Below are 15,865 nucleotides of genomic sequence, written 5' to 3' on the forward strand. Positions count from 1 at the left end.
AGAGGGAGGGAAGGAAGGGAGGGAGGGACGGAGGGAAGGGAGAGAGGAAGGAAGGAAGAGAGAAACAGAGAAGTGAGAGAGAAAGAAAGAGAGAGAGAAAGAGAAGAAAGAAACAAGAAAGAAAGAAAAAGAGAGAAAAAAGGAGGGAGGGAGGGAGGGAACTTGGCTGCTGTGCTTTCATGTAGCACATAGGAAGAGTTCGATAAGGGGTGCTGGTGGTTGTCTGCATGCCCCTGATTTCACACTGCAGCATCCACCTTTGATGCCAGAGCAAGAGATACTTAAAGATGGTCATGACTCGGTGCAGTGGCTCATCCCTGTAATCCCAGCATTTTGGGAGGCCAAGGTGGGAGGATCGCTTGAGCCCAGGAATTTGAGACCAGCCTGGCCAACACAGCGAGACCCTGCCTCTACAAAAAAAAAAAGAAAGAAAAATTAGCCGGGTGTAATGGCATGAGCCTGTGGTCTCAGCTACCTGGGAGACTGAGATGGGAGGATCGCTTGAGCCCGGGAATTCGAGGCTGCAATGAGCTATGACTGCACCACTATACTCCAGCCTGGGCAACAGAGCAAGACACTGTCTCTAAAATTAAAAAAAAGATGGTCAGAGGGTGGCAGTGAGGGCTGGTAGACAGAGCCCTGACTTTGGGCTCAGACAGACCTCAAATCCCAGCTCTGCCACCTCCCAGCCTCTGTCTTTTCATCTGCAGAATAGGGGCAGTAAAGCTGACCCCGAAGAGCTGCTGGGAGCCTTGGTGAAGAAAGAGATGAGAAGCACCAACCCTGGGCCTGGCACTCAGTAGATGCTCCTAATCAGCATTTTCTTTTTTTTTTTTAAGACAGAGTCTCGCTCTGTCGCCCAGGCTGGAGAGCAGTGACACGATCTCAGCTCACTGCAACGTCAGCATCTGGCAGGGCAGGCACACAGTAGGTGCTTAATAACTATTCTTGCAGGAGTGAATTTGCCCAAAGCCAAATACTTTTAACAAGCTGAGTTTGGTAATGAGCCTTCTTTCTCCCAAATGTGGAGACCTTTATTGTGCTGGCAAATATTTTGCCTGGAGAGAAAAACAGCCTCCCTGGTGGGAAGTTTCCGAGGGAGTTTCGTCCCCTCCCCTTCCTAAACAGACAGACCCTGTGTGCCTGCTGGCTGTCTGCTGTGGAGCAGAAGCCTCCCTTACTCCACCAACCTTCGTGTTTTACACTTCCCTCCCCCTTTTAAATTCTACAGCTTCTAACCAAATTCCACAACCTGAGAATGTTCCCTTCCACTCAACAAGCTCACCTTTAACATCCGGTCTTTTCCTCTTCCTCTAAAACCCCCAAAGGTTAAGAAAACACCCACAAGGCTTTGAGGATCTTGTGACGCTTACCAGACAGACACAGACGGTGCAGTTCTCATTGGGAGGTGAAAACACATCCCCTTCAGCTCGGACGACACCACTGTGAAAACAGCCTTTGAAGGACAAATAGGAGGTAGAGGCATCAGACCTCTTCAAAGAAGAGGAAGCTTGAGGTCTCGCTGCTTCTCCATGCTTAATGTACCTGGAACATTCTCTCACTGCCCTAGGTGTCCCAGGAGTGGTAGATTCAGGGTACTCTGACTGTGTGGTCCTGCAAGGATCAGCCGTGGTGGCCCCAGAAGGGTCCATTCATGTCTCACAAACCCACAACTGTCTGGAGAGCACAACATTTTCTTCCCAGAGGGCAGGAAAGGCAGCCTGGTTTCAAAACCTGAGGCCAGGCGCAGTGGCTCACACCTGTAACCCCAGCACTTTGGGAGGCCGAGGCGGGCAGACCACAAGGTCAGGAGTTTGAGACCAGCCTGGCCAACATGGTGAAACCCCGCCTCTACTGAAAATACAAAAATTAGCTGGGCGTGGTGGCGTGCGCCTGTAATCCCAGCTACTCGGGAGGCTGAAGCAGGAGAATCGCTTGAACCCGGGAGGCAGACGTTGCAGTGAGCCGAGATCGCACCACTGCACTCCAGCCTGGGTGACAAAGCAACACTCCATCTTAAAAAAAAAAAAAAAAAAAAAAAAAAAACTGGCCCTCCAGCTCCATTAACCAGCGTGTCCCTGGACATGTCACTTCACCTCTCTAGTACCTAGCTTGTCTTCACTGCAAAATGAAAACACCACCATGTACCCTGCAGGGATCTTGGAAGGATCCAAAACCTGGGCAATAAAGTACCCAATACTTCGCACTCAAGACTCAGCGTGTAGCGGGGACATAGCCCACAACAGTCATTAAGAAAATCAAGCCAGGCCCAGCGGCTCATGCCTGTCATCCCAACACTTTGGGAGGCCGAGGCGGGCGGATCACTCGAGGTCAGGAGTTCAAGACCAGCCTGGCCAACATGGCGAAACCCCGTCGCTAATAAAAAAAGTACAAAAATTAGCCAGGCTTGGTGGTGGGTGGCTATAATCCCAGCTACTTGGGAGGATTGCTTAAACCCTAGAGGCGGAGGCTGCAGTGAGCCGAGATCACACCACTGCACTCCAGCCTGGGCGACAGAGCAAGACTCCATCTCAAAAAAAAACAAAAACAAAAAAACAAACAAAAAAAAAAACAGTGCATTTCCATTTTAACCCTTAGGAAGACTTTTTAACTACTGCTCAATCTCCAGCAACCTCAGTGTCATATCACCAAGACCATCAGACAAAGAATCCCCTCCCAGACCAACTGAATGAGAATCTGCTTTTTTTCTTTTTTCTTTTTTTCTTTTTAGCCAGGGTCTCACTCTGTTGCCCAGGCTGGAGTGCAGTGGCACAAACATGGCTCACTGCAGCCTCGACCTCCTGAGCTCAGGTGATCCTCCCACCTCAAACTCCCAGGTAGGTAAGATTACATGTACACACCACCATACCTGGCTAACTTTTTGTATTTTTTGTAGACACGGGTCCTCCCTATAGACACGGGGCTAGTCTCAAACTCCTGGGCTCAAGTGATCCGCCCACCTCAGCCTCCCAAAGTGCTGGGATTACAGACTTCAGCCAGCATGCCCAGCCAAGAATCTGCATTTTAATAAGAATCCCCTTGATTCAACTGCAGAGCAAGTTTCGAGAAGCTCTGTTAAGGATCTGTGAAGAATTTGGGTCCCTATCCTTCCAGCAATGGGAGGCAAATGAAAAACCATCAGCAGATGGTGGGGGCGAGTCAAAAAGGGGGCAGAATTTAGAAACAACTACTCCTCCGCCTGTAGGAGGGTAACTGGGCAGGAGAAGGGGACTGCACAGTGGATTTAAAGAGGCTCAATGAATGACTGAATAAATGAATGAGCGAATGAAGCTGAAAACAGATGCCCAGAAGATGAAAAGTCCCCCTTGAGGCATATTACAGCATAAATGAGTGGTTCTCAAAGTATGGTCCCTAGACCAGCCACGTCAGTATCACCTGGGAACCTGTTCAAAATGCACATGTTCTGGCCCTATCCCAGACCTACTACATCAGAAGCTTTGGGGACAGTGCCAAGGGAAGTGTAGCTTAGTAAACCCTCCAGGAGATTCTAATGTATGCTAATGTTAAAGAACAGCCTTTTGGCTGCAGGAGGGCGCAGAGAAAGGAAGAGGCAGGACTACGTCCTTCCCTGGCACCAGCTCTCACCTGTGCACGATGGGCAGCACCCACCATCTCTGGAGGGAATTGGGTGGGAACAAGCAGCTTCACACCTCACCTTTTCACAGGTCACCTTCCCGTCCTAGAAGCACAAGCAAGAGTTAGAGCCACCACAAGGCCCCAGACCAAGGAAGCTCCGGGGACCCCTAGTACCCACCTCGCACCAGCACTGGGAACACCCAGGCTCTGTCCAGCGACTCCTTGATTCATGCATGGCTCCCAGGTGCCAGCAGGGAGAGGGCCCTGCTGCCAGCCGGGGGGACTCAGGGCCCCTGGGTGAGGAAGGGGTCCCCATCACCTCTCCCTGAAGGAGTGAGGGGGGTCTGAGGTTCCCCAGCAGGGAGGCAGTAGGCACTGGGGTGGCCATCAGGGTGGACAGCAGCCACACAGGGGCAGAAGGGGAGGATGTGGGTAGTCGTGGGGTGGGAGATGGGAGGCGGGTGGTCCTGACTCCGGCTGGGGGCCCTGGAGCCCCAGAAGGAGGGCTATGTCCTGGGGACAGGGCAGGCCGGCCGGCCTCAGGAAGCAACAGGAGCATCTTGGACGGGTGTTGCCGGGGTTGCAGGATGGCAGATGGGGCCAGCACGGCTTTCGGGAAAGCTGAAACAGAAGCACGGAGGTCTCTTGGGGTGGACAGCTGAGACAGGAGGCAGGGTTTAGGGAGACCTGGGCTCGGCTCCACCACCACAAGTCCCTGTTCACCCCCCGTGGTCTGCGCAACATTCTACTATGTTTATGGGGACACTGTCGCCGTTTGGCAGGGCGAACCACGGAAATGGCTGTCCCTGTAGCCCAGGATACTCGGACTCCTGTTGGGTTTTATCCTTTTATCATTTGGGAAAAAAACAGAAGGGCTGGGGAAACAGTGAAAAGAAGAAGGAAGAATGGATAAAGAAGTGGAAAAAGAAAGCGAGGAAGAAAGTGGAGTGTTGAAAGTAACAAACAAGATGAACTGAAAACAAGGGCAGAGCAGAAAGGGAGCCTAGCGCCAGGTGGGCGGGGCCGGGGTAGGGCGGGGCCAGGCGCTGAGTGGGCGTGGCTGGGCGCCGGGAGGGCGTGACGGGGAGGGGCCAGGCTCTGGGGGGGCGTAGCTGGGGCAGGCACTGAGGGGGCGTGGCCAGCCGCCGGGAGAGAGGGGCCTGGCGCTCACCTTCACAGGACACGCGGTCAGCTCGGAGCCGGAAGCCAGGTCGGCATGTGCATAGGAAGCTGCCCACGGTGTTGTGGCAGGAATGGTGACAGACTCGCCTCTCCAATGGCCTGCGACACTCGTTTACATCTGCGGGAGAGCCTCGCTGCGGACAGCTGCTTTGTTTGGGCTACGGAGCCCTTCTTCCGCCCATCCCTTAGCTCAAAAGACTTGGGGAGTTTCTCTGCCATGTTCTTACAGGGTCCATCCCTGCCCCGAGGTGCGGGATGTGACTCAGACAGCTGGGAGCGGGGCTGAAATCTAGTGCTTGTCTTGTTAATAGGTTCACACATCGAGCAGGTATTTAATGCGAGTATCAGAGACTCAGCCCCAGCACTATGCAGCGGTAATTAATTGCTGCGTGGTAGGGGTAAGCCCCAATGAGAAGCTCATCTCCAAACCTTCCACCCTCCCGTTTTTCTTTCCGAAAAAAGTCTCAAAACTCACTGGGCTGCTGAAGGTAGGCTTCGGGACAAATACCTAACTCCGCTAGAACAAGGTCTTTTTTCAGGCCCATGGGACCCCACCTTAAACCCATGAGCCAAGCTCAAACCAAACATGCCAATCCCTTTCTGGAAATTTCTGCTAATGGGCTGAGAAAACAGGGTCTCCTTCTAAACCAGAGGAACCAAGACATAACGTGCTTTATTTACCAAGGGGAGCAAAGGCAGCCAAGAAAATGGGTGAGCAGAGAGGAATCCTTGGGGTGTATCTGGGAGAGGAGCGGAAGAGAAACATAACAGGATGAAAGTGGCAAATGGCCAGGAAAAGTCCAAGACAGGGTCTTCATGCAGAGCCACGCCAACCCCAGGGACAGGCAGGCTCTGAGCCAAAGGCTCAAGCCCCTTCAAGCTCCAGAGGACCAGAAAGTCTAATTGTTAACCTTCCCGGGTCCCTGGGCTCCCTGTCCATCTTCCTGATTGGCAGCCTAAGTGTGCAGACCACAGGGTCCTCCCTGCCTTACCTACACAGGAGTGACGGTTGCCATGAAGGTGGAAGCCAGTTCGACAGGAACACTTGTAGCTGCCAATGCTGTTTTTACATCTCTGCTGACAGGGAGTCCCTAGGCATTCGTCAGTGTCTGGCAGGAAAAGGGACAAGACTGGGGTTCATTTCCCCAACAGAACCTTGGAAATATATGGTCCCCTCTTCCTCCCTCATCTCCATCTCCTATACACACAGGGCTGTGGGGAACCACCTTAGCTGCCCCTCTTCTGCACTGCCCACATCCAGTCCTAAATACTCTCTGGACCAGCCCACGTCTCTCATCCTCACTGCTACCCCTTAGCCCGGCCACATTCATCTCTAGTCTGGAGAATAGCCAGAGCCTCCAGTGTGTCTCTCTATCTCTACCTAGGTTCCTTCAAGCCATCCTCTGCACAGCCTCCAGGATGTTCTGACCAAAGGGCATTTCTAATCAGGGCCCTTCTGCTCAAAACCTCTGCGCTGCTCCCACAGGCCACAGACCTCATCTTAGGGTAAGACAGCAATGCCGCCCCATAGCTCACGATGCCTTTGAACACAGTCCTGGTTGCCTTGCCCACCTCCTTCCTTGCCCCTGACCTTCACTCTGGCTTAAATTCTTTTTTGTTGTTGTTATTGTTTTTTGAGACAGAGTTTTGCTCTTTTCGCCCAGGCTGGAGTACAATGGCGCGATCTCAGCTCACTGCGGTCTCCATCTACTGGGTTCAAGCAGTTCTCCTGCCTCAGCCTCCCAAGTAGTTGGGATTACAAGCATGCACCACCATGCCTGGGTAATTCTGTATTTTTAGTAGAGATGGGGTTTCACCATGTTGGTCAGGCTGGTCTCAAACTCCTGACCTCAGGCGATCCACCTGCCTTGGCCTCCATTACAGGCGTGAGCCACTGCACCTGGCCACTGGCTTAAATTCTTGCCATCTTCCAAATGCACCACGCTCTTTTGGTGCTCCACTTTTGCCCATGTTCTCTGTCCGCCTCGAATGCCTTTCCCTCTTGTCTGGCTGGAAAACTCCTACTCATACTTCAAAACTCAGCTTCAGTGGAACCTCCTCTGTAAAAGTTCCCTAGTGCTGTTTGAAATTGTGAAAAACTGGAAATAATCTCCATGTTCATCAATAAGAGAAGAGTTAGTAAACGATGAAATATTTGCACTGCAGAGTCAGCAGTTAAAAGGAACAAGGCAAGTCTATTTACCCTGATGTGGAAACATCGGGCAGGGGTAAGGGGAACAAGCAAAGGAATGACTAGGTTCAAATCCCAACTCTGGCTGGGTGCAGTGGCTCATGCCTGGAATCCCAGCCCTTTGGGGGCCAAAGGGGGAAGGATAGCTTAAGGCCAGGAATTTGAGACCAGCCTGGGCAACACAGCAAGACCTCATCTCTACAAAAAAAAAAAAAAAAAAGAAAGAAAGAAAGAAGAAAAAAACCTTAGCTCTAATGTGATCTTAAGCAGTAACAATTTCCTTAAGCCTCAGTGTTCCTTTCAATAAAATGGAGATAAATAATACCAACTTCACTGGGTAATTGTGAGGGCAAAAGGAGAAAATGCGTGTAAAGTGCTTAGCCCAGGACCCAGGACCCGAGAGTTCAGCAACTATCCTATCTCTGTAAGTGCCCATGTACGTGCGTACACATCATGGGGAGGGGCAGGGAGGGCACACAGCAGACCAATGCCTGAGTGCTATGGACTAAACTCTGTCCCCTCAAAAATCGCATTGAAGCCCTAACCGCCAATGTAATGGCATTTGGAAGATATGCAGGTAAGATAAGTAGGTAAGAAGATAATTAGGGTTACGTGAGGTCATGAGGGTGTGCCCTCTTGATGGGATTAGTGTCCTTTTAAGAAGAGACATGAGAGGCCTAGCTGGGTGGCTCACGCCTGTAATCTCAGCACTTCAGGAGGCCAAGGCGGGCAGATCATTTGAGGTCAGGAGTTCAAGACCAGCCTGGCCAACATGGTGAAACCTCATCTCTACTAAAAATACAAAAATTAGCCAGTCGTGGTGGCGCACACCTGTAACCCTAGCTACTTGGGAGGGTTGGAGGATCGCTTGAACCCAGGAGGCGGAGGTTGCAGTGAACTGAGATTGCAACAATGCACTCCTGGGCAACAGAGGGAGTGTCCTCTGTCCTCCTCCATGTCAAAAAAAAAAGAAGAAGAGATACCAGAGAGCTCTCTCTCCAAGTGAGGACACAGCAAGAAGACTGCTTTCTGAAAGCCAGGAAGAGCCCTCACCAGAAACTGAATTAGCCAGTGCCTTAATCTTGGACTTTGCAGCCTCCAGAACTATGAGAATCAATGTCAGTGGTATAAGCCCCCAGCCTGTGGAATTTTATCATGGCCGCCCAAGCAGACTAAGATGCGCAGGCTATTCTCCAGGGAGAGCAGAGGGCAGCAGTGGGAAAGAGGGCCTGGGCTAGCACCATGGCTTTTAAATTTTTTCTCATAATTTATGAAAATGTCAAACATAAAGAAAATAATAATGTAAGATTCAGGGGGAGCTCACAATTATCGGCCTTGTGAGATTCTTTCCATAATGTGTAAATAAAAGACATTTTAAAAGAATGAGTAATAATTGTAAGATCTCTCATCCTGCAAACTGAAGAGGTAGGATTCCTTCTCTTCCCTGGGTTTTCCCAACACTTATCCCTCATCCTAAGCTTGTTCTTCTGCTCCCCATCAGACTTGGAGGATCCTACTCCCCAGGGTAGCTCCAGAGCCTGGGCCAGCAGTGGGGCAGGTGAAACTGATGAATGTAGTCAGTGAATGACCCCATCCCGGTATGCCCCTCCCATGGCTCCTCGGGACTCATGGCCTGAGTCTCTCCCAGCCCTCCCTCATCTCAGTAGCCTCCTTCCCCAGGTTGGTCGGCCCACTCTGCCCTGGCTCTCCTCACGGCCTCTCCTCCATCACCATCCCTTTATCCTGCAACAGCAGCAGCAGGTACTTTGTTTTCTGAGATGAAGTCTCACTCTGTCGTCCAGGCTGGAGTGCAGTGGTGCAATTTCGGCTCACTGCAACCTCCACCTGCTGGGTTCAAGCAGTTTTCCTGCCTCAGCCTCCCGAGTAGCTGGGATTACAGGTGCTCGCCACCACGCCTGGCTAATTTTTGTATTTTTAGTAGAGACGAGGTTTCACCATGTTGGCCAGGCTGGTCTCAAACTCCTGACCTGAGGTGATCCTCCCGCCTTGACCTCCCAAAGTGCAAGGATTACAGATGTGAGCCAACCCGCCAGGGCAGCAGCAGTCGGTTCTAACTGTTAGATGTGCTGGGATTCAAACTCTGACTCCACCTCTTACTAACGACTTGGCCTTGGGCAAGCCTCAGTCTCCACATCAGTCAGACAGGAACCATAATAGCATCTCCCTCCGAAGCCGGTGGTGAAGGTTCAATGCAGTGGCGCACAGAGCACACTGCGCTGGGCATGGCAGGGCTGAGTGTTCAATGTGGCATCCCCATTACCCCTCCCAGAGCAGCCATTCCTTCTCTGCAGCTCACCTTGGCAGCTGTGGCGGTCGGCAGACAGCTGCATGCCCGGCCCACACTCGCACACAAACCCACCTTCTGTATTCACACAGTGGCCCTCGCAGGAGGAGGTTACACATTCATCAATGTCTGGAAAGACAGAAAGCACGTGTTTACACAGTGGTCCTCGCAAGAGGAACTTACACATTTGTCAGTGTCTGGGAAGAAAGCACCCTTGCAGGCCGGGCATGGTGGCTCACGCCTGTAATCCCAGCACTTTGGGAGGCCGAGGCCCGCGGATCACCAGAGGTCGGAGTTCAAGACCAGCCTGACCAACATGGAGAAACCCCGTTTCTACTAAAAATACAAAATTAGCCAGGCATGGTGGTGCATGCCTGTAATCCCAGCTACTCAGGAGGCTGAGGCAGGAGAATCACTTGAACCCAGGAGGCGGAGGTTGCGGTGAGCCGAGATTGCGCCATTGCACTCCAGCCTGGGCGACAAGAGCAAAACTCCATCTCAGGAAAAAAAAGAAGGCCGGGCGCGGTGGCTCACGCCTGTAATCCCAGCACTTTGGGAGGCTGAGGCGGGCAGATCACGAGGTCAGGAGATCGAGACCATCCTGGCTAACATGGTGAAACCCCGTCTCTACTAAAAATACAAAAAATTAGCTGGGCGCGGTGGCGGGCACCTGTAGTCCCAGCTACTCGGGAGGCTGAGGCAGGAGAATGGCGTAAACCTGGGAGGCGGAGCTTGCAGTGAGCCAAGATCGCACCACTGCACTCCAGCCTGGGCGACAGAGCGAGACTCCATCTCAAGAAAGAAAAAAAAAGAAAAGAAAAGGAATCTCCCTTGCACAGCCCTCTCTGACATGACTGTGACTCAGGAACAAATCAACCCCACAAGGACCCTGAGCCCACACCAAGCCTGCCCTCAGCAGCATGGAATCCCCACCTGCACCCCAGGAAAAAAGAGCAGACACCAGGAAGGTCACTGGCTATGAGGAAACCCCAGGAAGGAAGAGGCCAAGGGACTGGGGCCCCCTTTAACCCATGAAGATCAGATGACGAGAGAAGACGGCTGAGACTGAACTGTTTCCAATGGCCCTGGCCCTCAGGGCAACCCCAAAGGGCCCTCAAAAGGGCAGAGGGCAGTGGACAGGGAGGTTGATTAAATAATCAACAGAGTCATTCTCTTAAAGGTTCATAGAGCACCAACTGCGTGCAGCAGACCCAGAGGGGTGCTGTTGAGGACGCAAATGTGACTAAGACACAGCGCTGACTCCAGATGTTCACGGTCTGATAACACAGGAGCCAAGACACACACCCAGGGGAGAACAGTGCCTGCTGGGATGATATATGCCCCACCAGCGACAGACTGGCCCAGGCAGGAATGCCCTGGAAGAGCGACTGGCTGAGAGGACCAGGAGTATCGGGAGAAGGACTGCCCAGGTGGAGAAAGGGTCTGAGGTGCTTCCAGGCAGCAGCTGGGCTCCTTGCAAACTGTACTGAGGCCCAGACTAGCTGAAGCTTGGGTTCCTTTTGAGGCAGCAGGAGACAGGACTGAAGATATGGATTAAGAGGAGACTAAGGCCAGGCGCAGTGGCTCACGCCTGTAATCCCAGCACTCTGGGAGGCCAAGGTGGGTGGATCACGAGGTCAGGAGATTGAGATTATCCTGGCCAACATGGTGAAACCCCATCTCTACTAAAAATACAAAAATTAGCTGGGCATGCTGGCACGTGCCTGTAATCCCAGCTACTTGGGAGGCTGAGGCATAAGAATCGCTGAACCAGGAAGTCAGAGGTTGCAGTGAGCCGAGATCGCACCACTGCACTCCAGCCTAGCAACAGAGTGAGACTCTGTCTCAAAAAAAAAAAAAAAAAAAAAAAGATGAGACTAAGTTGCGGTGACTAAATCCAAGTAGTACTTTACGAAGGTGAGCCTAGTGAGATGTTCTGATCTGAGGGATGATAGGAGCTGGGAGACAGATTTCCCCAAATCATGCTTCATGCCATCCCTTCCCTGCCAAAGATCCGCGGCAGCTTCTGAGGACCTATGGGCTCAGCTCAGTCTACTCAATCTGCACTCACTGTGTAGTGAGCCTCGCCACTGTGGCCCCCAAGCCCATGGGACACTCCCACTCTCCTTATCCCCTACTTAGCCTTCTACCCAGCAGCTACCCACTCTTCCCAACAGCTGGATCGTCAAGACCATGCTCAACACCACCGAGAAGCCCACTCTGACTAACCCCATTCCACTGGGATGTCTCGTGGCTACAGTCAGTGCCACCCTGTCCTGCAAGTGCTTTGACATTGTTCTCTGGCTTTTCCTTGGTTCCGTTTGCCTCTGCAATGAGAAATATGTGCAGAAAATGTCCCAAGGTGAAAGGCATTCAGGAGCAGATCAATTGCTTCCATTGGTTTTCCTATCTGGAGGAGATGCTGCAACAAGCAATGAGCTCCAAGACCCCTTTATTGAGACCCTTGGACCCAACAGCATCCTTCTGGGAAATAATCAGAGAAGCTGACAGGAAGCCTCTTTATGGCGCATTTTTTTTTTTTTTTGAGACGGAATCTCGCTCTGTCGCTCAGGCTGGAGTGCAGTGGCGCGAACTTGGCTCACTGCAACCTCCGCCTCCCGGGTTCAAGCAATTCTTCTGCCTCAGCCTCCTGAGTAGCTGGGATTACAGGCACCCGCCACCACGCCCACCTAATTTTTGTATTTTTAGTAGAGATGGGGTTTCACCATGTTGGTCATGGCTGGTCTCGAACCCCTGACCTTGTGATCCACCCACCTCGGCCTCCCAAAGTACTGAGATTACAGCGGTGAGCCACCGTGCCCGGCCCTATGGCAGCATTATTTATACTGGTGAAACACTGCAAACCTCTTAAATAAGGGACAACAGACAAATAGTTATTTCAATTACAGCAACCACATATGTAACTGCTAAAAAAAAATTTTTTTTCTTTTTGTTTTTTTGAGACAGTCTTGCTCTGTCGCTAGGCTGGAGTGCAGTGGTGTGATCTCGGCTCACTGCAACCTCCACCTGCTGGGTTCATGCAATTCTCCTGCCTCGGCCTCCTGAGTAGCCGGGATTACAGGCATGTACCACTACACCAGCTAGTTTTTGTGTTTTTAGTAGAGACAGGGTTTCACCATGTTGGCCAGGCTGGTCTTGAACTCCTGACCTCAAGTGATCCACCCGCCTCAGCCTCCCAAAGTGCTGGGATTACAGGCGTGAGCCACCAAGCCTAGCGAAAAAAAAAATTATGTTGCAAGGAATTGTTAGTGATGCCTACAACATAAAGTTAGATGGGAAAAATAATAAAAGCTACAGATAAGATATAATCCCAATTTTATAAAGCATACATATATGCTGCATGCTTAACATACATACACACACATACACACACTCACAAACACAGACACACCCAGGGAAAAGGGCAGGAAAAAAAACTTCATTTTAGTAACAAATATCTGCGGGTGGGGACTTCCAGAGAATGCTTATTTTCATCTTTCTCCTCTTACTTTCCAAATGTTCTACAATGAACTATCTCTTGCTTTTCTATTCAGGGGGAGAAATATTACTTTTACGAAGTTAAAACTCCAAAAAGGCTTTTGTCGCTCTGGAAAGATTGACAAGAAACTGGTCACAGTGACTGTTCCTGGGGAAGGTAACAGATTTTGTCCGTAGAAATGTTTTAAAAATCACAAGCAAATAATACATTCACAAAATAATTATTGAGTTTAGCGTCCCTCATCTTTTAAATGTCATTTTCCCAAGGAGCCTCCCCTGGCCAACCCTCCCAACTCTGGGTTCCATGCCCCTCTGTGGGCCCTGGCACCTTGCCCTTCCCAGTTAAGGTCCCCATGACAATTGAGCTGTTCTTGTCCTGTTACTTGTCTTCCTTCCTCATATTCAGAAACTCCCTAATGGGGCTGGGTGCGGTGGCTCATGCCTGTAATCCTAACACTTTGGGAGTCCAAGGTGGGTGGATCACCTGAGGTCAGGAGTTCGAGACCACCCTGGCCAACATGGCGAAACCCTGTCTCTACTAAAAATACAAAAATTAGCTGGGTGTGGTGGCACGCGCCTGTAATCCCAGCTACTCAGGAGGCTGAGGCAGGAGAATCATTTGAACCCAGGAGGTGGAGGCTGCAGTGAGCTGAGACCATGCTACTTCACTCTAGCCTGGGCAAAAGAGTGAAACTTCGTCTCAAAAAAAAAAAAAAACTCCCTAACAGGGACCAACTGTGGCTCCCATAACCCCAGTCCCTAGCTCAGTTCCTGCCCCTAAGAAGTGCTCAATAAATAATTGTAAAATAACAGAAGTGACACATTTCTTTTGTTCTCATGTCTCTCTGCCCACTCTCAAACATCAGAGCCTATCTTGGCTCAGCTTGGCCTTGCAATACACTGGAGACCATCCCGGCAGGAGGGGGAGGAGATATAATTCCCGCTGTCCCCCTCCCCCTCCCCCACCACTCCCAGGCGTCTCACCTGTACACCTGATGCCAACAGCTGTCTCCGTCATCGAGAAGCCCACGGGGCACACTCGGGCCACCTCCTGACAGCCTCCATGGTTGCAGGTAAGGTCACAGCCGTACTCCCCACATGGTCCATGGGTTTCTAGAGCAGGCATCACACCAGTGAGCATGCACCCCGTGGCAGTCCCAGCCATCCCCACTTCACCAGGGTCCTCCTGAATTCTGTTGGGAGGGTAGCTCTGAAGGCAAACAGGCCTGGGTTTAAATCCAGCTCTGCCATTTACCAGCTGTGTGACCCCGGGCAAGACAATAACTTCTGTGTCTCAGTTTCTTCATCTATAAAATGGGCACAAAATGTCTACCTAACGGAGTTGTCTGAAGCTGAGACGCCAGGACACATCTCAAGTGCCCACTGCCCAGGACATAACCTCAATGCTCATTCATCTGTTCCCATCAGCCCCTTCCCATCCCCAGTTACCTGGGCAGGTGGCCCCTTGCTCTCCATCCTGGCAGGAGCAGACATTGGGAGCGATGCAGATGCCACTCCCACAGCCGAAGGAGCAGAGGGCTGAGAGGAGAAGTGCAGGTGAGAGACGAGGAACTGGGGCCCCCCGTCTGCCCCTCGGACCAGGGACTGAGGGCTGGCAACACACACTGCTGGAGGAGAAGACTTGGGGCACAGGGACAAGCACTTACGCAGGGTGCAGTGCCCACCACCCATAGAGGGTGCCCAGCCAGGGCAGCAGCCACTCCCAAACCCAGAGAGGCAGACGTGGGGGCCCAGTCGGCGTCTGCAAGAGAAGAGAGAGCACTTTCCTCATTCTATACTGGGGGAGACATTGGTCAACAGGAAAGTCTCCCAGCCAGTGTGTAAGTGAATCAACAAACAATTCTCGAGAACTGTCTGGAGGGGCAATGGGAAGTTTCCAAAGAAAAATGACCCAAACAGTCTTCTCCTGGAGGCAAGACAGAGACAAAAGTGTGAGACAATAGATACTGGCCTCCTACAGATATCTGCCACATGAACACACAGCAGAGTGGCCAGGAGAGGGGCCTCAGAGTTGAAGAAAGGCTGTGCAGTAGATGAGGAGCCCCAGGGGTGGCTGCCTCAGGACCTTTGCACTTGCAGTTCCTGCTATAAGAAAGGTTCTTATGGCTGGGTGTGGTGGCTCACGCCTGTAATCCCAACACTTTGGGAAGCCGAAGCAGGCTGATCATTTTGAGCCCAGGAGTTTGAGACCAGCCTGGGCAACATGGTGAAACGTCGTTTCTACTAAAAACACAAAAACTAGCTGGGCATGGTGACACACACCTGTAGGGTCAGCTACTCGGGAGGCTGAGGTGGGAGAATGGCTTGAGCCTGTGAGGCAGAGGTTGCAGCGAGCCAAGTTGGCGCCACTGCCCTCCAGCCTAAGTGACAGAGCCAGACCGTCTCAAAACAAAAAAAAAAAAGAGAGAGAGAGAGAAAGATTCTTCCTCAGACACACACTGGGCTTCCTCTCTCCCTTCACCCAGATCTCTGCCCATGGCACCTTCTCAGAGAGGCCTTCCTTGTCCACCCTTACCTTGCTTTATTCTCCACATTTACTTCCTGTGACATTAGTTTTTAATTTATTAATTCATTGTCTCCCCTACAACTCCCTGATGACAAGGGTTTCTTATCTATTTACCCCAGCACCTACAGCAGTGCCTGGCATGTAGTAGGTGCTCAATAAATGGCTGTTGAGGGAAAGGTTGAGAAGGGCAATGGCATAGGTGACATCTCTTGGGTGGGTGTGGGGTCATGAATGAGCTGCCCAAAACTGGAGGCAGTAGGGGTCTGTTCAAGCAGGAATGAGGTCCAGAAAGGGCAGGAAGCCAGATGCATCCAACTGGTGCTGGGTGCTGAGTAAGGCGTGACCATACAGCCAAAAACAAACTACTGCCCCCACCTTCAAGGAAAGTAGGGCAGACCAGGAGCTAGGTGATAACAGCATAGAGTGACAAATGCCACAGTGGGACAGGCTGTGGAGCCCTGAGGAGGGTCGGGGGGGTTCCTGGAAGGGCAGCATCTAGGCTGAGGTGAGAGAGAAAACTTTGGGAGGCCAAGGCAGGCAGATAACTTGAGGTCAGGAGTTTGAG

The 15,865-nt window shown here is 51.6% G+C and overlaps 1 protein-coding gene across 4 annotated transcripts in view; it reads right to left on the reverse strand.

Annotated features, from left to right (window-relative positions):
• Window positions 1-15,865, reverse strand: part of VWCE (von Willebrand factor C and EGF domains) — a 38,105-nt gene that overhangs the window by 19,834 nt on the left and 2,406 nt on the right. For 3 of the 4 annotated variants that reach the window (XM_016920996.4, XM_024347186.3, XM_024347187.3), the window contains exons 2-10: window positions 14,441-14,535; window positions 14,223-14,312; window positions 13,758-13,886; window positions 9,288-9,404; window positions 5,772-5,888; window positions 4,769-4,897; window positions 3,776-4,218; window positions 3,607-3,700; window positions 1,374-1,456 (exon numbers count right to left, since the gene is read on the reverse strand). In XM_016920996.4, coding sequence (XP_016776485.1) covers window positions 1,374-1,456; window positions 3,607-3,700; window positions 3,776-4,218; window positions 4,769-4,897; window positions 5,772-5,888; window positions 9,288-9,404; window positions 13,758-13,886; window positions 14,223-14,312; window positions 14,441-14,535 — 1,297 coding nt within the window. The remainder of the gene's footprint in view (window positions 1-1,373; window positions 1,457-3,606; window positions 3,701-3,775; window positions 4,219-4,768; window positions 4,898-5,771; window positions 5,889-9,287; window positions 9,405-13,757; window positions 13,887-14,222; window positions 14,313-14,440; window positions 14,536-15,865) is intronic. The other variant, XM_024347188.2, reaches the window with a different exon arrangement.

The sequence above is a fragment of the Pan troglodytes genome, chromosome 9 (assembly GCF_028858775.2).
Source record: "Pan troglodytes isolate AG18354 chromosome 9, NHGRI_mPanTro3-v2.0_pri, whole genome shotgun sequence".
Classification (NCBI taxonomy): domain Eukaryota; kingdom Metazoa; phylum Chordata; class Mammalia; order Primates; family Hominidae; genus Pan; species Pan troglodytes.